General features: G+C 30.5%; 1 protein-coding gene across 1 annotated transcript; it reads right to left on the bottom strand.

Moving 5' to 3' along the window:
• Positions 1-9,118: 9,118 nt before the first annotated feature.
• On the bottom strand, positions 9,119-23,730 carry LOC127707881 (protein canopy 4-like). Its single transcript, XM_052212633.1, has 7 exons — positions 23,556-23,730; positions 20,617-20,740; positions 20,201-20,341; positions 17,485-17,569; positions 14,055-14,172; positions 12,519-12,623; positions 9,119-11,998 (listed from the first exon to the last, which is right to left on the bottom strand). Exons 1-7 carry the CDS (start codon positions 23,689-23,691, stop codon positions 11,919-11,921), a joined length of 789 nt encoding a protein of 262 aa, XP_052068593.1. The 5' UTR covers positions 23,692-23,730; the 3' UTR covers positions 9,119-11,918.
• Positions 23,731-23,786: the final 56 nt, after the last annotated feature.

The raw sequence follows: 23,786 nt of genomic DNA, 5'->3' as shown, positions 1-23,786 counted from the left end.
ATTTGGATCTAGGACTTTATTTGATTTATTGAATGCACCTGCATTTACTATATATGGATATAATTGTATAAAAGTCAGTTTACTGGAGTGCCAGGATATAATATATAAACAAATACTTGAATCTTAAAATGTCCACTTTGATGATAATACTGGTAGCCTGATGATGACCTAATCTTGGAAATTACTGAACTTTCCTAAATTAAGGCCAAGGAACAGTAAATGGGCTATGTCACAGATTTTGGTAAAATTTTGCATACAACATTGGCTCGTTGAACTATAGCTGAAAATTGAAAAAACTAATACATTTATCTCTTTTCTTTTCTGAAATATTTCTGATTGAATTCTGTCTAAACAGGAGAACATTTGTATAGAAAGCACATAAAATCGACTAAAAACATTCTTGAATTTATCATAAAATCATCAAATCTCCAATTTCTAGTACATAGATTTTCCTCAAAAAATTATATGTTGTTTATATATAAATATTCCATTTAATGATAACAAAAATTATGATAGGGTCACTGAAGTTGTTTTCGGGTGACCAATCTGTAACCTAGTTGGTAGTGAAAAATGTCAAAAATCAATGTTTTGTGACTTAAGAGCATCCAATACAGTTTCAAGGGAGTTAACTCTTGGCGCAACGTTAAGCGCTGAAATTCCCACAAAACGTCACTTTCCCCGGGATGTCATGCATGTAATATTCCGTAATAAGAACAATATTTTGTATAATGGATGCTCCTATTTATGTTTCTCACACACTTTTAACTTCTACGCCCTTGATATTAGTGCATTTGATTCAAACGGGATAAAAGTCTTATAAAATCATAAGAAATTAAACACATATTACCGTTTCTGTTGTTCCTCATTTTGAAGCTTCTGTGAGGTGTTCAACAAAATATTGTATAGTGAGCACTCAAGACGACTGAGCCTTTCTGTGTTACTAATATAATGCATATCAATTATCATTTTTATACGCCCGTTTACGGGACGTATTATGGTATACCGTTGTCTGTCCGTCGTCAACATGTCGGACATTAACTCAAAAATGCTTTAACCAATTTGCATAAAACTTTGGTGAATCGTTTATATCTATTGACATGAGCTCCCTTTTGTTTTATATAAAATTTAGATTTTACGTTTCCGAGTTATGGGGTTTTATTCATTAAAAAAAGGGGGATTTTCCAGTTTTCGGACAATAAGTCAAGAATGCTTTCACCAACTTGCAAGAAATTGTGGTGAATTGTTTATATCTATTGACATGAGCTCCCTTTTGGATTTTTATAAATTTAAGATTTTACGTTTCCGAGTTACAGGGTTTTGTTCATAAAAAATCGGGGGATTTTTCAGTTTTCGGACAAAAACTCAAAAATGCTTTCAGCAATTCTTATGAAACTTTGGTGAATTGTTTGTATGTATTGATGTAAGCTCCCTTTAGAATTTTATAAATTTTACATTTTACATTTATGAGTTATGGGGTTTTATTCATTAAAAAAAGGGGTGATTTTCCAGTTTTTGGACAACAACTCAAAAATGCTGTCACCAATTCTCATGAAACTTTGGTGAATTGTTTATATCTATTGATGTAAGCTCCCATTTTATTTTCATAAATTTTTTATATGACATTGAGAATTTATTTAACTTTATTTGTTTATAGTCTTGACAACAGATTTACTAAGTATTGCACAACAGCAAGAAATCTTTAATTGAATATAAATTCAATTCATATAACCAATTTCAAGTTCTTTGACTACATTTATTCAGAAACCTATAACATGTCAAATATTTAATTACAATCCAAATTCAGACCTGAATCAAGCTTGAATATTGTGTCCATTTTTGCCCCAACTGTTCAGGGTTGGACCTCTGCGGGCGTATCTAGCTGCGCTCAGCGAAGCAGTTTATTATTATCATTCATTATCCCTGATCGAATTTTGATCACAACTTTTACACAAAAAACCTCATGAAATACTGGTTATTACGAGAAGAAAGTATGCAAATAAATATAATAGTACAAAACCAAAAGAGTTGGGGCCAGTTTTCCATAAATTATTACACACTGATGGCCTTTTTTTTTTAATGTCTTTATAACTGTGCAAAAAATCATCACAGCTATACTTTGAAGTTTCTACAGCATTATGTGTTATTTCTGAATTTTTACTAAACAGAATATAAATGCTTTAAGTGACTTGCTTTAAAATTGTAATTTCGATGGTATATGTTGAAATTTGGGAGAGGAATAAAAAGAACACAAAGACCAAAACCAAAGTTATGGGGGATGTATAGGTAACATGTCCAGTCTTTTTGATATTAATTCAATCATTTTTGCCAAATCAAAAATTATGAAAAATTTCAAAATTATTGTAAAGTTTATCTGTCTGATAAAAGCCTCCTTTAACAAATTGAAGATTTTTTTTGTTTTCTGACAAGTTCCGTTTGCAGGAAAACCCCTCATGTACGTAAGCTTTGTGCTGTACTGATCCAATGGAAATAAGTATATACAAGTGAACTTTAAAAACTGGCTAAAAACAGTAGGAACCTCCAAGTTTTCTACAACTGTAATCATTCACCTGAATAACAGTTTGATTTTATGAATAAATGTGAAATTCTTAAAAGAGATTAAAATGAGAATAAAAGGATGTTTTAGGGGTATGTCAATGAAACAGCAGCCCACCAACCAAAACAAAAAACATCTAGAGGTCAACATATGGTCTTAAACAATACACGAGTGTGTCGAGTTTTTAAATTAAGCCGTAAAAAAAATCAACAGTCCTCAATAACTATGCTTGAGATGTTTCTCACTTGGAACATAAACAAAATAAAAAGAGAGAGGTATTTATGATACACATGTTGTTATTTCTGAAAACAATATTACTATTTTAAGGTAGCTCTTTATAAGCAATATATATACACTTGAAACATGTCGCTGATAACCTTGCAAAGATAATTGGCGGGAGACATTGAACTGTCAGCCAGCGATGTCATGCATTTTTGCGCTAATGTTGAGGTTACCAAGGGAGGGAGCGCAATTTTTAGGATAAATCGAGATTTATCTTCGAATCCAACACGGTGACATATATTTTTTTATTTTTGCTATTTTGAGTAAGCATGACAACAGACATTTAATGTAGAAAAGTGAGAAAAATGACAATATAAGAAACTTTCGATTTCCTCATTTTCAGATAAAAAAATATCCCACTTTGAGCATCTTATCCATTATTTTAAGCATGACTTGAATAATAAACTAGCCATTTGTTTAGGGATTTATTTTTCCCTTCTTTTCACTTATCACATCATCAGATTGAATGCAATCTTATCAGTTTATGACAAAGAATATCTACTCCAAAATTTTTATAAATTGCTTAACTTTTTTACAAAAGTGCAAAAATCCCCAATTTTCTCGAAACTGTTATTATTTTACATCAAATAAAACGGAAATTTATGTATCAACAACATATGATTTTTTGTGTCGCAGTATGCGATACATAGGTATTACTATCAGGCGGCAGTGATGTAAACTATTTGTATAAAGCTTTATATTTTAGAAGGTAGAAGACCTGGATGCTTCATACCTTGTATGCAGATACCTTATGTTACAAAGTTTCTTCTATTTGGTATATGGGTTCCTTGCAATGTTTACATGTCCATCAAACAGGATTCACCTGACCTTGACCTCATTTCAGAGATCAGTGATCAAGGTTAAAGTTTTTAGGATAAGGTCTGTTTCTCAGATACTATATAAGTAGTAAGTCAACTATATGTGGTGTATGAAATGATTGTCAGTCTGTCAGGTTTCATCTGACCTTGACCTCACTTTCATGGTTCATTTTTCAATGTTAAGATTTTGTGTTTTGGTCTGTTTTTCAAATACTAATAGCAATAGATCAGCTATATTTGGTGCATGGAATAATTGTAAGGTGTACATGTCTGTCTGGCAGGTATCCTCTGGCAATGACCTCATACATTTTCATAGTGTATTGGTTAATATTAGGTTTTTGTGTTTTGGTCTGTTTTTCAATTATCATAAGCAATAGGTCAACTATATTTATTATACTTCATCTCAAAATGTCAGATTTTGATTGGTTAATATGAGGGAGACAATTTACTCTATCCCACGGCAAATACTCTATTACCCTTCACGGAGACGCTTGCTCAAGTGTGCGCTTTAATAAATACAGATGATTATTGTTGTTCAAGACAACATAGTTTATTACTTTGAATTTGAAATTTAATAGACAGTAATAACAGAACATTCAGTATAATAAATTAAATAACACATATCTGAGAGGGTGATAGAGCAGATTGTTACCCCTCGAAAAGACATTGTCAACCTTGGTTTCGCCTCAGTTGACAATGTTTTCTCGGGGTAACAATCTGCTCTATCACCCTCTCAACTATGTGTTATTTATATATTGGTGTATGAAATAATTGTATGATGCACATGTCTGTCTGATAGGATCTATCTGACCTTTACCTCATTGTTATAAATCTTTAATAAAAAAAATGTTTTCTTGACAAGTATGGTAATTCAAATTTCAAATACACATCATATTGTAACTTTAATATCAAGGTATGACATATCATCAATAAATTGCATGACATTGACTGGATAGAATCTAAATAATGGTCACTTCACTGCACTATTTTGTTTGAACTATCAAAAGTAGTGATCAACCTTGGAAGATATCAAGTCAGTACCATAGGGTTTTGATTACATTTCATGTAATCTTTACCCAAAAATGTGAAGTTTAAGTGATACTTGAAGTAAAACCTTTATTTGACTTTCAACATAAAATCAATGGTCACTAAAGCAGGTGAGACATTTCAGCAAGTGCACTCTTGTTTAAGAAAAATCTATGCAGTATAAAAATGAGATTTGATGATTTTAAAACAAATTAAAGAAAAATTTTCGCTGATTTTAAACGCTTTATATACAAATATTCACCTGTTTTGTGAGAATTCAATCAGGAATATTTCAGAAAATAAAAGAGATAAATGCATTATTTTTTCAATATCCAATTGTAGTTCAATGAGCCAAAGTTGTATGCAAATTTATTTACTAAAATCTGTGACATAGCCCATTTACTGTAAGTTGTAACTTGACCATAACCCATTATCATCACAACAGTGTGAAGAATAAAATTGAGAATGGAAATGGGGAATATGTCAAAGAGACAACAACCTGACCAAAGAGCAGACAACAGCCGAAGGCCACCAATGGGTCTTCAACGCAGCGAGAAAATCCTGCAGTGTGAAGAAGTATACAAATACATCATGTCACAGCAACAAGCAATAGATCTTGATCTTGATGGTTAGATTTTTTTATTTCTCTTTAGAGGTCATGTGACCAAAAGGGAAATGTGTAGTTAAATGTTCATCACACAAAAAATACATAGAACACATGCATTTCATGTCACCTTAGCATAGTGAACTGTAAAATCTTCAACTCGTAAAAGAAGATGTCTTCTGACAAATGAATTATGAGAAATTATTCAGTTGGTCTTGGTTTCTTTAGTTTCATTAACTTCAAAATAGAGCATTCAATACTACTCCCCTAACAAAAATGTGATCTCATATGAAAGATTCCTATAAATTTAGAGAAAGAACAGAAATTATTAGTGAGTAACATTCTTGGAACCAACAATTGATTTTCAGTTATTGATGGAGAATTTTAGACTAATTTTTACAGTGCTTCATAATTTACTACGTTTTATTGATTTAATTTATATTCTTACATAATTTACAAACTCTCATCTTTTAGTGTATGTTGGCAATTAAATCAAACAAACAATAATCTTGAAGTCAGTTCCGCACTTCAAGAAAATAAAACAATGTTTTCCCTGCTCTTGAAACATCATGGATTTATTTTGAAAGCTACAATAAAATAGATGACAACTGTTTTAGTTTCCATGTCATGTTATCAAAATTTACACCATGTAATGCAGCAGGCAGAAGGACCTCATCTAGGTGCTGATCTATGTAAATGAAGCATTTAGTTCTTAATTTCAAATCACTGCTTCAACCCAATTTATTTAACCTAGTCCTTGAAAAATCGTAGCACCTACACAACAGATGCAAAGGAGAATGTACAAAATAAATTTCAAAAGTCACAAATTGTTATAAATCTTTTAAAAAAATCTTTTCACCAAACATAAATTAATTCTTTCAGAAATCAGTTACCGTGACTTTCATCTCACATAATCACTTAAAGCCTTCTTACTTCTTGTATGGAAGGAAAAGCTGAAAAATTGTCAAACTGTCTTCATTTTGAGATCTTTCCATCATTGTTTCAATATAAGAAAAATGCCTTATCAAAAGAAATTTTTGATGTCTTACACAATCACAATAGTGCAAGTCAAATATTATTTTATATAAGGCTGTTGATTTTACTAATTTTACCAAAAACTGTATAAATGAGACTGAATTTACAAAAGAGAGAATCAAAACTCATAAGTGGAATAGGGACTGACAAAAAATGGAAAAAAACTAAACTAGAGGCTCTAAAGAACCTGTGTCGCTCACCTAGGTCTATGTGCATAATCAACAATGGCCTCTCTCCAACATTGTAGACAAGAATAGAATTCATGACAAAAATTTCTTTTTTGTTGATCTTGTATAGTTGATCATTTTGTTTGTTTAGTGTCTCTCTATCTTCTTCAGTTTTGCTCAAAACACAAAAGAGGGTAAAAAAACCCTCATTCAAGTGCAATCACTCCTATGAAGAGTGACAGTCAACTTACTATATCGGCAAAATTTGACTTGTTTGTGGATCTTGCCTTTCTGATCATTTTTGTTATTTAAAGTTTCTATTTATTTATTATAATTTTTATCATATAAGGCAATACACAAAAAAATGGTAAAAATCATCATTAAAGGGTAATAACTCCAATAAGGAGTCATCTGAAAATTCCTCCATATTGTCTTGAATATAGATCTTGTCTTGCTGATCTTTTTTGCTTATTTAAGTTTCTATCTATTATAATTTTTAATTTATAAGGCAAAAACGCAAAAAAATGGTAAAAATCGTCATCAAAGGGCAATAACTCTCATTAGGAGTCGACTGACAATTTCGACCATGCTTATTAGTAGATCTTGTCTTGCTGATCATTTTTGCATTTTAAAGTTTCTTTCTAACTATTTTAATTTTCTAGATAAAAGGCAAAAATTTTTAAAAAATGGTAAAACATTTAAGTGCAATAACTCCTATAAGAAGTCGCCTGACAGTTTTGATGTCAATAAACAATTGGCAGAGCTCAACATTCTGACCATTTTTGCCAGTCAGATTTTCTCTATTTATAACGGTTTTCAAAATAATAGACAAAACTTGCATTTTACCACTATGTTCTATTTTCAGCCATGTCAGCCATCTTGGTTGGCAGGCGGTGTCATAGGACACATTTTTGTCTTTCCTTGACGGAGTCAAAAAGCAAGACATACAAATACAAATACAAATACAAATATTTTATTAGCACAAACTCATCAACAATAAATGGTTAAGGCTCATGGTATATTAATTACATAGTTGATCATACATAATAAGTATTGCAAATAATGACTATAATATTAATATGTAATATTATAAACAATAATTATGAATTAGACATTTTGACAATTTTATAGAGTTTGTTTTGCTTTACGCAGATTCAGACTGTCTGAAATGAAAGAGGAAGTCAATTTTAGGATTGTGTATGAATTATTATTTAATAAAAAGATTACATTATTTTCATTTTTTTGAAATTTTGTAGGATCAACGATTATATTTGAAACTTTTTGGTAAAATATGGCCCTTTTAGTTGAGTATTTTTCACAATGTAAAAGAAAATGTTTTTCATTTTCAATTTGACCAGAATTACATACAGAGCAGTATCTTTCATTTCTGGGAATATTTAGATGTCTCCCTCTTTCAATCATCAGTATATGAGCGCTTATACGGATCTTACATATTGCAGCTCTGTCACTTCTGTTTTTCAATATATCAAAACATAGGTATGCTGTTTTCAGCAACGTGGCAGCGTCAATTATGTATTAGTTTGTGATTAGGTCTAGTTTATGGCGAACCACTAGTGGTAGGTCAATCTTAATTGGTATGCAGTTGTATGAGCATTAGAACATCTCATTTCCATGGAGAATATTTGGTCCTTACCCCTCAGTCATGGTCTATTGACTTTGAAACTTTTGTTTAGTTTACATGTATTAGTTTGTGATTAGGTCAGTTAAAGAGGAACCATTAGTGGTAGGTCAATGATAATTGGTATGCAGTTGTATAAGCATTAGTACATCTCATTTCCATGGAGAATATTTGGTCCTTACCCCTCAGTCATGGTCTATTGACTTTGAAACTTTTGCTAAGTTTACATGTATTAGTTTGTGATTAGATCAGTTTAAGATGAACCACTAATGTTAAGTCAATATTTAGTATGCAAATGTATTGGCATTTGCCAGTCTCATTTCCATAGAGATTATATAGCCCCACCCCATCATCATGGTTCATTGACTTTGAAACTTTTACATAGTTTACAAGTTAATGTTTGTGTTTAGGTTTGTTTAAAGGGAATGACTTGTGATAAGTCAATGGTATTTTGTATGCAGTTGTATTAGCATTAGCACATCTCATTTCCATGGAGATTGTTTAGCCCTGTACCTTCAGTCATGGTTCATTGAATATTTACCTTACTTACATGTTAAAGTATTGCTGTCTTAATTTCAACATTTGCATTCATTATCCAAATAACAAAAAGGCGAGACATATCTCTGTGTTAACAGTTTATTTAAACTAGGTACCCAAATGATGATTGTGGCCAAGTTTGGTTAAATTTGGTCCAGTAGTTTCAGAGGAGAAGATGTTTGTAAAAGTTAACGGATGACGACGACGAATAACAGACGACAACGATGGACGACGGACACCAAGTGATGAGAAAAGCTCACTTGGCCCTTTGGGCCAGGTGAGCTAAAAAGACAAAAAGACAAGCAAAAGTCTACAAAACACTTCACACAACCTTAAAGACTGAGCGACATAAACCAGACTAAAAACCAGGTGCTTGTAACTTGTAAATGGACTATTTGCATCAAATAAGGGTAGGACTACACATGGCTTCAAAGTTATGAAAAGAAGAAAAGCAAATAACAATGATAAAATATTTATTTTCAGATCTCAACATTGGTACAACAAGGAATAGGATTTCATATGCATAGAAAAATAAAAATCTTTTGATCTAAAAGAAACCAGAAGTACACCCCTTCACATTTAATTCTATTATACAAAATACACAATACTACAAATTACAACTCAGATACTTTATGATCAATTTATTTTACTAAAACCAAATAATTAATGGTTTTATTTCTCTATTTTTTTTCCTTGTTAATAATACATAAAAATTTAAAAAGTTACCTCCCCTGAAACCATTCCAAATGAAAAAAATATTATTTTACCAGATGAAAAATGCAAAAATTCTTTAATAATATCTTAACATTCTCTATAAACTTCTACGTATTTTAAGACATTGTGTTTTTTTCACACAAGAATTCTGTACAAAACATTAAAACAATAATAAATAATGATGTAAAAATCGCTGTTATGATTATGTAATTTCATATAGCAGTACAGTATTTAAAAATACAATTGTAAATAAATATTGGAAGATACTTTTTTATGGCAAGAACTGAGGGAAGGAGCTTAGAGATGATGACGATAATAATAATAGTCTTAAAATGATTTGATTAAAATTTGTTGTCTAAATCTTATATTTTGTATTTTTAAAACAAAAAATGCCATGCATAAGTTTGAATTTTTTTACTATAATGAAGAGATAATAATTTACAATTTAATGCCAGCAACATCTTATAACATATACCAAGTTGAATCATGATCAGATTTGATTCATACAGAATGCTATGAAGTTTAAATGTTCAAATAATCTCATTGAATTTTTATATGAAATTTAAGCAATGTTAGAACCCCATGATTTATTTTACTCATTTTCAGTCAATGACATACACAATCTTGTTCTCAGTAATGATTTTGATCATACAGCAATACACTAAATATATAAAGACACTCTAACCAGTTAAAATCATAAAATATAAATATCGATATTATGATGGCATTAACAATCTACAACATAGAAATTTTACAATAAATAATATTTACTTTCAAACCCAATTCCTTTTCATATCAGTTTTACTTTTATACCATAAATTGCCATCCTCAATAATGAATACATTTGGAATTTGATCATCTACTCATTTCTTATGTTTGAATCTTGTCAATTTTTTCAAAAAACTTCTTTAACAATAACTCAAAATCTTTTGAAATTTTGTTTTTTTCTGAAATACATTTAATTAAAGTGTTCATTGACAGCAATTTCAAGCATGGTTTTCAAACACATACATTTCTAATCTTCAGTTGGTTGTTCTGATAAATGATTATTATAATAGATTGTCTTGAAACTATTTTGAAATTCATATAAAAAGTTTATAAAAATTACCTTCTATAAAAACTACATTCTTTTCCTTCAAAACATCTCACAAAATGTAAAATAAAAATATGGAGATGAAATGTAAATGTCATTAAAAAATCAAACCAACAATAGACACAGGGCAAAATGGAGAATAAATGTAATTTCATTTTGACAAATGAAAAAGATATAATTGTGTCAAATTAATTTTTCTAGTTTGAAGTTGGAAATCAAATAAAAGGTATCTTCACTATGCAAGTACATATATGTGAGGCAGTACTGGTTCCCATTGCTATTACTTCTTACTTATAAAAAAAAATCAAGAGTTGAGTTTTAAAGAAAATGCATCTTTATGATTGGAAAATGAAACATAATAATAAATATAATATAACAGGGTTCTTTTCTAATTGTGCATATGTTAAATGTAAAAAAAAAATGAAATTTAATGCATAGTATCTAGAAAACCAAATATTGTCCACTTATCCAATTTGGTATCAAGACTTTCAGTAAAGCTACGATATAATTTTTTTCTCTTTCATTTGTTCATGGTTAGTAATAAAATAATTGCACTGCTAAGATGCTAAGAATTCAATACTGTAAATTCAGAAATTATTAATGCCAATAATACGACTGGGTTAGTAGGGGGTCTCATTGGGGGGTTCTGATCCCGGATCCCGCTTACTGTTTTGTCAGATTCCCGTATCCCGCTTACACTATGTACGTAAGCAATTCTCATTTTTTTTGTAATTTCCCATGTCCCGCTAGACTTCATTTCCCGTTTTCACGGCACAATAATTGGACTTTCACGTGTCACGCTTACAAAAAATCGGCAATCCCGGGTCACGCTTAGACCCCAATGAGACCCACTTAGTATCGTTCTAATAAGAACTCGCATTCTGTTATCTGATGCATATATCTTTATGCAGCTTTTCCTGAAATGGCAAAAATTAATCTCGCATTTATGTCCATCCTTCAAAAATTGCAATAATAAATGCACAAAATAATTTCTAAATTTACAGTAATTTTAAGGTCAGGAATGTAACAAACACCTTTCTCAGTCTAATCTTCACACTTGGTCAATTATGAGTCAAATGATTTTCAATTGTTTTTATCATCAGAACTCATATCCTGGTAGAAATCTCTCCTACACATAATTTTGACAAAGTACTTTTTTACAATATAATTCTGTTTCTGTTTTCTATATATGAGTAAATGCAAGAAAAAATTTATTTAGAAACACAGTGACAGGATTTGTTCAAGTTCTACTGATAAAAGTAATAATAGATTTTTCTGGATTGTGTTTACACTTTTATTTCATGTATTTATGTACTGAAAGGTTGTTTTTTTTTGTCATAATTTGTCCAAATGGTTAATACATTTATCCTGTAAATTTAAAAAAAATGCCTTCCTAATAATAGATATAAAAAGGTTTTCCTTGATAAAAAAAAATCAGTGTTAAGATAGCTATAATTCATCTTTTTCAACTTTTGCTTCCTGATTTTCTTCCTCAGTTGTTCCTTCTTCACCTTTCATATTCTTCTTACCTAAAAAGAAAAATCAAGGAGTCAATCATTACAAATTGTATTTCAAATTTCATCTCTGATTAATATGATTAGTAATGAAAGTAATTTACAACCGCTATTATAATGTTACAATGTATATTACTAAATTTGAATGACCAGAAAAATATGGAGATAACAAAATGCTTTTATTGCAATTATTCTTCTTGATGGTTTGCTTGCAGGTCTCCAATGATGATCCACAGAGCTCAAATCTTACAACAAGCTCAAGTCTCTTCCTAAAACTCATTTTCTCATTTGTTCAGCTTTGAAATTTAGATCTAAGTGTCAAATCTGATCATTAATTTTGGTATCAAGAGATCAAAGTATGTCCTCTTATTTCAAAGTTAACTTTTGAACTTATGTTTATATCTTTCTGAGCACCAATGTATGCTAAATCCTAGAATTTATTTATATTCATTTATATTTACCTAAAAAATCCTACCTAAATATCTAGAATAAGTACAAAATGAAGATAAGCATAAAAAAGTATTCAAAGTCTTACTTTTCTTCTTGTTTTTCTTTTTTGTTTTCTTTTCTGTCTCCTCTTCCTTCTTTTCTTCATCTTCCTCTTTTTCTAATTCTGGCACGAATTCTTCTGCCAGACATTCTGAACAGACAAAGCAATAAGATTTTATCACAAATTATAGTTAAAGTTGTATCATTTCTTTCTTTAAAGCCAATTGTTCACATTTTAAAGAAGTTTTGATTTTGTTCTGTTGGTACTGTTGAATGAAACACGGCAAAATATTGGAGGTTGTCAATGATAAAGAAAGTAAAATAAAATGTTTGTATCAAGGTAAACAGGATATAATATTGTGCTTGAATTTTTTTCCTAATGCACAACAGGAGATACATGAATTAAACTGTCAAGAACTGGAAGGAAAATTATCCTTTATCTATATTAAGCAGTCTCAGACTTCTATAAACAGATCATTATACAAATTTGATATATATCATATATATACTTTAGGACTGTGAGCCCCTGCATCTGGAAGGATCCACCTTTGCCACACTAGCATTGTACTATACGACCAACCAGCATAAACGAATACACAGACCATTCCAACCATTCCCGATCCTTCCCCGAAAATGATAGCAGAATTCTACAAACCACCAGAGTTATGGAAACAGAAAATACCGCAAGAAAATACACATAGGGAGCCCTTTATTACAGAAAATTTACACACAACACATTAAAACACATGGATACCAGATTACCCATTTAGAGAAAAAAACGGAACCAGAAACAGAATGAATCACAGGAACCACACAATATATTTATGAAGCCAAACTTGATCCGTAGACATTTTACAAACAAATTAGATATTTACAGATCTACCACAATTTTTATAATTCCCAATACCAGCGGCAATCATACATCTCATATATTTGTGACGCAACTGGCAGCAGTACCTCCTAGAGCGAAGCCAGTTGAATTGGTACGGAATTACCAGTGAGGTGTGGACCATTTGGAATTTTAAAACGAACATTTTATCATCCACTTTCATCATCTCTTTAAAATTACCACAAGGAACCTCTAATAAGACTATATATACAGACGTGTGTGAATAGCAGCCAACCACGGTTTATAACTTTATTGACTTACTTTCATTTTCTATTCATCTTAATTATTTTTATTTTCACTTTCACTTTCTATTTTTATCGATAACGTCGTCATAACAACCATTATTGTAACATTACTTCCGGTTAATCGCAATAACCGCAAAATGTGTACTTCACTGTTTTATTTCATGTACATACTTGTCCTGAAGACGCCATGCTTGTTGGCGAAACATGTTGACCTAATAAACAAATACCATGCGGTAAAAAATAAGTGTTGTTGTCTTTTGTGGAGATATATATCATATATGTTAAATTTGGTGTAGAGACCTCATATCTGTTAGATATTTGCCACTAGAATCATAACAGGCAATAAACATCATATGAGAGTTGTTGTCAAAACAAAAAATTGTGTTAAAAAACTTCTGAATGATGATCAATGTCATTCTTGTCATTAACTCGAATGAACAATGTTTACCTTGGTCATCTTTTCTTAGAACTCTGTCTCTGCACAGATAATTCATCAAATTCTCATCCTGATGGTTATAATACCATTCTTCTAAAGCATCTTCATATTCTTCAACAATTGTATCACACTAAAAGTGTAAAAGTATCAGGTATTGTTTCATATACATACTTTGTCTCAAACTTATGTAAAGATATTAGAAATTTTCTAACCTTTAATATATTCTTTTTGAAGATTTGTGATTCTTCTACGGATGCGTTTTTTAACAAATTATGCTGATGCATAAAAAACAAGAATGTGTCCATAGTACACAGATGCCCCACTCGCACTATCATTTTCTACATTCAGTGGACCGTGAAATTGGGGTCAAGACTCTAATTTGGCATTAAAATTAGAAAGATCATATCATAGGGAACATGTGTACTAAGTTTCAAGTTGATTGGATTTCAGCTTCATCAAAAACTACCTTGACCAAAAACTTTAACCTGAAGCAGGACACACGGACGAACGGACGAACGGACAGAAGCACAGACAGAAAAACATAATACCCATAAATGGGGCATAAAAATTGAGAGTTATTTGATTCAAAGCATTGAGGCTAAAAATTGCCAAAAGCAAATGAGTTGAAAGATATGAAATTTTTGAAATGTTTGAATTACATCTATATATATATCTTACACTTAGTTATTTTGAAACATAATTTAAATAACAAGACTTTCTAATCATATTATTGAAATAAAATATTTTGTCAAATGTCAAATAGCTTTATTTGGTCAACATAATATTATCAAGCTTCAGAAAATACAGACCTTTTACTCAATTCATAATGAAAATTAGTAAAGGAGTTAACTGTAAAAGCTAATGTTAACTGTTCTAAGGCTAGAAATATAAAATATAATACAACTAGATGTGTGGTATGGTACATGTGTTAATGAGAAAACAAACTTACAACTAAGGGCATATAAACAGGACAATGTTGAAAGTGTGAATAACTCAATTCGTTCAGTAAGTGGTATTTTTATATCAAGAAAAATTGAGTATTAATACACAGTATGGTGAAATGCAATTTATCCTTGTGATTGCATTGCCTCTTATCAACAATATTATCACATCAGAAATTACAGTCATTTATGGAAATGAGTTTAGTCTTAGCTTGGTATGTCATTGTAAACATTAACCAATGAGAAGACTGGGTTTCCTAGTTGCTGCTGTTAAAATCTCGTTCCCTAATTGTTTAGTGAGATTTAGTAAGAGAACCAATCAAAACAGGGCACTCATTTCAAAAAATGTCCAATCAAATAGTTAATTAATTACTATCAGTTCTTTGTTTCAACAAATGCGGGTCTTAATTAGGCATTCAAGCTAATACAGTTGCATGAAGCAGAAGCATTTTATTTTTGCAGTTGCAAATTTTTAAATCCCATCCTCACACACCCTTTTATTTATTTTAAGGGAATAATATTTGTTTTATTATAATTGTATCAATTTAGTTTGTGTATAGAAATATGCTTAGAGTAGTTTGACTTGCAAGAACACACAGTTTTGTATTCATAATATGTTAGTTTTTATATTGAATACCTCAGATTGTTCATTAATTAATTTGTGTATTGTTTGAAAACTGTACTGTTGTTTGTGGTTTTATTAATATGAAAAACTAAGCATTAAACTGTGGTTCTTTTCCCAAACATGTGTTTGTTTTACTGGTAACCAACAGGATTCACTGGTTTCTGGACTGCATTCTGAACAGAGTATGTCAGATGCTGTTCTGCATCAGTTCTGAATTTGGTCTAGATTCCAATGCATTTACACTGCCAGTTCAATAGGATTAAGGGGGGGGGGCTCTTTTCTGAATGCTGTAGATTAATATGAGTTGCACTAAACAAACCAAGTTAGAATGCCTTTTAAGAATGTTTTGCAAGTGAAAGTTGTCTTTAGAAATCTGAACAAAGTAATTATTTCAACACAATAAATCTCTCACCTGTCAATCCATCATTGTTATAAACTTATATATTTTGACAAGGTTCTTCGTTTTAGTAATTTTGCATTATTATATTATTATTAATAAAACTGCTAAGAAATAAACACAATGAAATTTATGTTATCTGCAACCACATATAAACCCCTCAACCATCTGTTAACAGTTGCAGAAAGAAGGTTGTTAAATCCTTGATTCAGAATACAATTAGGCAGAGGTTCTCAGTGCATGTAGTACCCAACATGATTCTAGGCATTTATTCAACATTACAAATAAAAAAATAATCAAACAAATTTCACTGTCAACAATCACCATTTAAAATTATGATTTCATCTGAGAAAACTGTTTTTTGTCTGCTGTTGCCAAATAATACAAACAGAAATTGCAAAGTCCATGTTTTGGTTTAAAATCAATATAGATGTAAATCTTCCTGTAGATGAATCTGTGCAAGTTTGGTTGAATTCTGTCAAGGAGTGGCAAACTGTTAACAAAGTTGACAATGTGGATCAGAAAAAAAAGTGCAATTATCACAATTGTTTTATGTCCAGGGCCTAAATTAGAGCACACGTGGGTTAATTGAAAACATCTTTCAAAAAATTGAAACAATTTTTACATACAACTACCGATATACACCAGCTAAAAAATTAGCCACATTTTTTCAGAGATATCAAAAAATCTAAAACTTTAGAAGATTTTTTCCATTTCACCCTTCCTCAATTTTAAGAAACAGTAGCCACTCTAGTTGGTTGAAATTCAAATCCTTTGAGACAGATGAACTGAATTAAACCTAAGGCATATTGAAGAAACTATAACACCCATTTTAAAAGCTAACTTTCAGTATACAAATACAATGTATTTTCAATTCAAAGGTTGCCTTTTCTTCCTTTCATATTCATTAAATCTAATAAAAATTCACCTGTAGATAAAAGGGGGAGGGTTGAGATCTTAAACATCATGATTAACCCCACCACATCCAATTATTTAGGAAGAGGTGACTTCAAACATTAAAAGACTCCTTGTTCAAAAGCATTGTTATAAACAACAACCCCTGTCAAGGATCTCATAATAGGAAAAACAAGCCCAAGATGGCCTAGAACATTACATTAACTTGGAGAATTATACTCCATATGCAGGTGCTGCTAGGATGTAGCTATAAAATAGAAACAGAAATTTCACAATAAGAAATTTGAAATGTAACTGCAATTCTAAATTTGGAACAGCTACTTTAACTTTTTTGTGTTGTTAGAGAAGTCTGAGGACTATAACAGGGAGAAACTTAACAGTATATGTTATAGAAAATTATAACATAGATTTAGTAGAATTTGATTTCTAAGCAGCATAGTTAGCAAAGCATAAGCATTATATTAAATGGATTACCAATACATGTGCCATTATTTAAAAGCTGTCATTCCAACTTAAAAAATATTCTTTACATATGCACTGCCCATCCCGTAAGAATGTTCTTACCAATCTTTGCATGTGAGCAACTTCAACTGATGTCGAGTCCCACAATTCGTATGGAATTCCAAGCTCAACTTTGACTCCTTTATCACTGAAAACATAAAGAGAAATTTTCTTAGAAAAAATGTTATTTCTTACCACACTTTTCATGTGAGCAACTTCTACCGATGTTGAATCCCAAAGTTCATAAGGTATATCCATCACAACTTTAACTCCTTTATCACTGGAATATAAAGATAGAAATGTCAGCTTCATACACATATTTGTACAAAGGACCGGGTTTGTAGAAAAAGGAGTATTTATCCAAATGATATCATCAAATTATATACCAATGCTAACATATCTATAGATTTTTACGTCATGGTTATAAACAAAGTATCAAGAAGTTCTAGCATGGTGCTCTTTCTACAGAAGTACTAAACTATTTTCTCTAAATCACATCCATATCCACTTTAAATCAAATGGCCATTTTTGTTATCAGGAGAACTTTACCTTCAGACTGAAGACTGAGGATTCCGACATATTCAGGAAATGATATTTCTACTTGTAGCAGAGGATTAAGGTAGGGACTAAGATAGCATATTCCTTCTTTTGATTGGACAAATATAATTTGTTGGCATATAGGATGATTAAATGGTATATGCAACACATAAATGCCACAATGAAGACACCTGGAATCACTACCTTATTAGAACCATAGTAAGAAATAAATTGGACAAGGTCATATACAATATTTGTAACTCTGTAACTACTCATTACATAATTACATACATTGTACAAAAATCAACCACTATTACCCTATCAAGGCTTAAAATAAAGAAAATTACTTTTCATGACATAGTACACATCCAAGAGTTGTTGCTAACTTTTATAAGTCAAATGACAATCAATTGAAACAAAACTGCATGAGATCAGTAAGTACACATAAATTTGCACATATCAAATCAGCATCTAAAAAGACCAGGATACTGATAGTTTAATGAAATCGATTGATTAATAAATGGGGAATGTGTCCATGGGACACAGATGATGATGCCCCCACTTGCATATAACGTTATAAAGGGATATAACTCAATAACTGTAAAAGTGAGGCTACCCAAATTTGTACTTGATCTGAGTTTTGTGGTAATAAGCATTGTGTATACGTTTCATAACATTTAGTTGAGGTAAACTAAAGTTTGAGAACAGAAACAAATATTTCAGGATTTTTTCAATTTGTCAAGGAAAATAACGTTAGAACGGTAAAAGTGACGCCACCAAAATTGAAACTTGATCTGTGTGTTGTGGTAACAAGCATTGTGTATAAGTTTCATAACATTTGGTTGAGGCAAACAAAAGTTAGAGAACGGAAACAAAAAATTCTGCAATTTTTCCATTTGTAAAGGGGCAAAACTCTAGAACGGTAAAAGTGACGCCACCAAAATTCAAACCTGATCTGTGTTTTGTGGTAATAAGCATTGTGTATAAGTTTCATAACATTTGATTGAGGCAAACTAAAGTTAGAGAACGGAAACCAACTTTGGGACGTATGTATGTTCGTACGTACATACAGACGGACAAGGGTAAAACTTAATGCCCCCTCCACTACGGAGGGGGCATAATGATAGAAATAATGATTTCTACAAATATACCTTTAGAATTGTTTTGGGCTCATAGGGAAGAACTTTTGAACCCCTCATATTTTGTTAAATTTTTAAAACTTATAACAAGCATCAACCTTGCATGACTTGGTGTAATAATTCACAACAGGTAAAACTGTAAATATAATATTAGTACCTCAATCAGTCCCTGTATTGGTATAAACATCACTATTTCCCAATGATGGTCTGTATTTTTCCAATCATTTATTATGTGTTGGGACAATTATTTCAAAAGAAATTATGTTTACCAGGGAGGTTTCAAAGTTGTTTTCTTGGCAAATGTAATATACATTAGGAAGACATGCAACAGACATAGTTTACAATGAAAAGATTTGAATATAATGATCTATATTAACACAATAGATATATTCCAATAGTTGTAAAATATTCATAATATTTGGAAGACCCTTCACCTTAGCTAAACCAACTATAATATGGTTAAAAGAAAATGAATAAAAAAACAGACTTTATCTAATGGACTCAAGAGTTGGAAGATCAATATTTATAACTTAAGATGGCATCCATCCAATTTGATGTGACAACTTATGTAGTATATCAAGTATTGCAGAAAATACCATGTCAATGTCAGATGAAGTTCTGTGACCAGGCAGTATAAAGCATATATTGATAAATACAGAATATTTTAATGCAACAGTAATTTTTAAATGGCTTGAAAACTATTTACATGAAAAAATTAACAAAGATGTAAACAAAGCACTTGTAATACAGGATATGATTGTTTAAAACTATTGTTAAGTCTAGTGATTTCCTTATATATTTAATATTACTTCCAGGTGAAAATGTGCACACTTCTTAAGACAGAAACAAAGCACTATATGCCTCTATCATATACTTAATGACCTAATTGAAACATCACAAGTTTGGATTAGTTATACAAGGAATATGACAATACCGTTAACCTAAAGGAATACTTTAAAGTTATAAACATCAAAGGAACATCAGCTAATCTTCATTATGACAGCTGTGGGAAAGGTGAAAGCTCAATATCTTTTTTCCCTATCATACATCTCTTTTGCTTATATTTATAGACCCAAAAAGACCAATTAAATATATATACTTACACTAGTCCATGTAATGTGTCCATTGTTTGACTTCTTCCTTTTGCAAATCTCAGACTCCCCTTCCTCTCTTTGTGTAGATTGTACTCTAAAATTCTTTTACATACATGTGGTTCATGTATAGCTTCTATAAGTCTTAGATCACTGAAAAAAATATTTTCACTTATTTAAAAAAAAAACTTTAAAACTTGAAATGTTTTATTTCTTTATTCTGTTGGTATTATTTGTTGGGGTTACCTCCCCTGAAGGTTAACTTCTTGTTTTTCAGAAACTATATTTTTCTAGCATATTCAATGGTAAAACTGCAAATTTGTATGAATAATAGGTAAATTTAAAACATTTATATGATAATCATTATTCAAATACTCACAATCAGATTAATTTTAGTTACATTTATACCCTATCATGTTTCAACTCACGATTTTCTATAATCCACTTGTTTTTTCTTTGCTGGATCAATTCCATGTCCTGTTCTTATAACTTCTTTATTTTTCCCTGTTTCATCAAGTCTTGACTGAAGCTCAACAACTAAATATTTACAAACTGAAAGGCAAAAACATTTAGTTTTTTAAAGGCAGGATTTTTACCTTCCAATAAACCCCTTCCAATAAACCTATCTTGTTAAGATTCATGTTTGTCAGCAAGATATTTCACCATGTCTTTAAATATAATGATTTTGAGGCCAAATTAGTCATTCTAAATTAATAATTTTGATTTCTTTATATTTGTTAAAGGGAAATAAGAAATAATGAATACAATTTTTCTGCTCTTTGGTCAGGTTGTTATCGCTTTGACACATTCCCGTTTCCATTCTCAATTTTATTGAATCCATGATGGTAAAAGTCCACAATCTTCTTCATATCACTTGATTGAGGTTTCATTAGAGAATCAGTCAGGTCAGACCTACAACCTCTCAATCCCTCTGAATGCATTATCCATAAAAATAACATTGATTCTAGTTATGAATATAAAAAGAAGAAGTGGTATGATTGCCAATGAGACAACTCTCCACAAGCAGTCAGAGCTCAGACATAAACAAGTTGTTTTTTGTTTTTGACTTACAGAAGTCAAAAAATGTATTTATTATAAAAAAATGTGTTTTCATTTTCAGACTTATTTAAGTCAGAAATAACAGACTTGTTTAGGTCTATTTATGTTTATGAAAAGACTTAATTTTAATTGGTGGCCAAAGTGCACCACCTATGACACCATAAACCTGTCTGAGAGTTCACAAGAACCTAAGCTATCTATATTTAATTATCTAACCAAACATTTTTACTTAACATAAGATTATTTTCCTCATTTTGTGTGGTTATAGATGGTTGCATTGTAAAGTAAATAAACATTATCGCCGTTTTTTTAGGCTCTCATGCATATTTTTCTTAAAAAGACAAAGCATTGTCTTTCAATGTTGCCTGTATGTCATAATTTCATGTAGATGCTTGACCTTTTTATAAATGTGCTTGGGTCTTGAAGTTGGCCAATTTGGGAAACTTATCTACTTGTAGGAGTCAATATTTACAACTTTTTAATTCAGGTCAAATATTTCTTGCTTAACACTAACTGACTTATTGAAGTCATAATTTGTCTTAAATTAAAGGGAGACAAAATTTGAAACCTACAAATTTTGACCTCCATGAGTCAAAAGCAGATTTAGACTTATTTATGTCTGAGCTCTGACTGACAAACATGTCAAGAGACCAAATGACACAGAAATTAACAACTATAGGTCACCGTACGGCCTTCGACAATGAACAAAACCTATATCGCATAGTCAGCTATAAAAGGCCCTGAGATGACAAATGTAAAACAATTCAAATTGGCACCAAACCCTCTCCTAACCCATTAATGTCTTGAATGGGGCAGCATCAAAAAGATTCTTCTTCAAATTTTGCCTCTAAAAATATATTGAGCATGAGAGGTAAAAATACTCGATAACATTTCAGTTTGCATTGATCTTAAAAGTTATTTCATGACACAGAATTTATAAACATTAAAATACAGAATTCTTAAATACATTTGTATATACAAAATGATATCTTCTTGTTAAATTCAATAACGGGAAACTTGTGGAATAAAGAAAATGGTGCATTTAAACATATTTGTGCGTCTTATATTTCAGATATTTTGAGATTTAAAAAAAAAACCTAAACAATTCAAAAGATATTAATCATCCTCAACCAATCTTTATAATAGATGCCATAATAAAATCTGTTTTACTTGTACTAAGCCTAAAAAATAAAACAACATTCATCCACGTCTAATTTATTTCATCTGAACTTTAGTCATCCTTCTGTTTTCCTGTGACATCTGTGTGCACGAAACCATCATTTCAAATACATGTAGGAATATCTTCTTTTGAAATATTAATTTTAGAATTTTGCATTGACCTGACCACATCCTTATACTAAATTCTTTTGTTCAACATGTTTAAGTTCTTGTTTAAATATAGAACGGGGTAGATATAATATAAAAAAACGTTTTTGCAAATTCTGCACTGAAGTAGAGACAGAAGAAAATTTTTTGATATCTTGTGATAAATATAAATATATAAGGCAAACTTTTTTCCAATCCTATGGTTTAGATTTCAAAGATTCACATAATAATTATTTTTCAGTTTCTAAACAGAATCTGAATTTAGTGATTGAATTTTATCTTTCACAACAGCTGTATCAAATTCATGCATTTTTTTTTTAATTTTTTTTTTTGCTCTTCACTAGATGACTTTTATCTTTTACATCCTCCTACATGTATAGTCATGATATTACAGCTGTTGTATAAACATGATAAATATTCCATATTTTTTTATGGGAAAATATGTCATTTTGATGCTGTCTGTCTCTAAAGGGATACTCAGGTCTATATGAAGAAATGAAACTGAAGAAATATATAAAAAATATAAATAAATAACTAATGCCATATATATATATATAAATAAGCATTACATTCTTATCCTTTTGCAAATGAAAACAAATATATTCAGAATCAAAAGTCTATAAAAGAGAAAGAAATACAGACAAAGATATGACTTCAACTGAAGCAAATAATGAAATGCTTTCTTAAGACATAATATCTGGCATAAAAAATTCATAAGGGGAGTTTAAATTCTATAAGGAAGATAATTTCTTTTAACAGCCAATCAATGATTGCCATCTGGATTATTAATGGATAATACACTTTTCAGTTAAAAAAATAAATTGAATTTTATCTAATTAAAGTATGTCAATAATATTTTGAGACATGCATGACAAAAAATCTTGGATTAATTCTTTTTTACAATTATAAATTCTTTTTAGATTTTTTTTTATAATTTAGTTATTCTAAATCTTTTAATTACTTATAATTGATTAAAAATTACCTTCACACTTGCTTGGCATGATAACCCCATCACTACTAACATCAGCAAATGACGTTTGAATGAAGGCAATGCCTAAAAACATAAGAACACTGGCCATCTTCACTGGACACATCCTGCACATGTAGTTTGTATACATTCACAACAAGGAAGTATTTCCTTTGAACTTTGACCTATGAAGGAAGTATTATTTTCTGAAGATATACAATGTGCAAAAAAAAGTACTACAACATG

This window comes from Mytilus californianus, unplaced genomic scaffold (assembly GCF_021869535.1).
Source record: "Mytilus californianus isolate M0D057914Y unplaced genomic scaffold, xbMytCali1.0.p SCAF_7, whole genome shotgun sequence".
NCBI lineage: Eukaryota > Metazoa > Mollusca > Bivalvia > Mytilida > Mytilidae > Mytilus > Mytilus californianus.
Note: the sequence above shows the minus strand (reverse complement) of the source record. Positions and strands in the feature narration are given on the sequence as shown.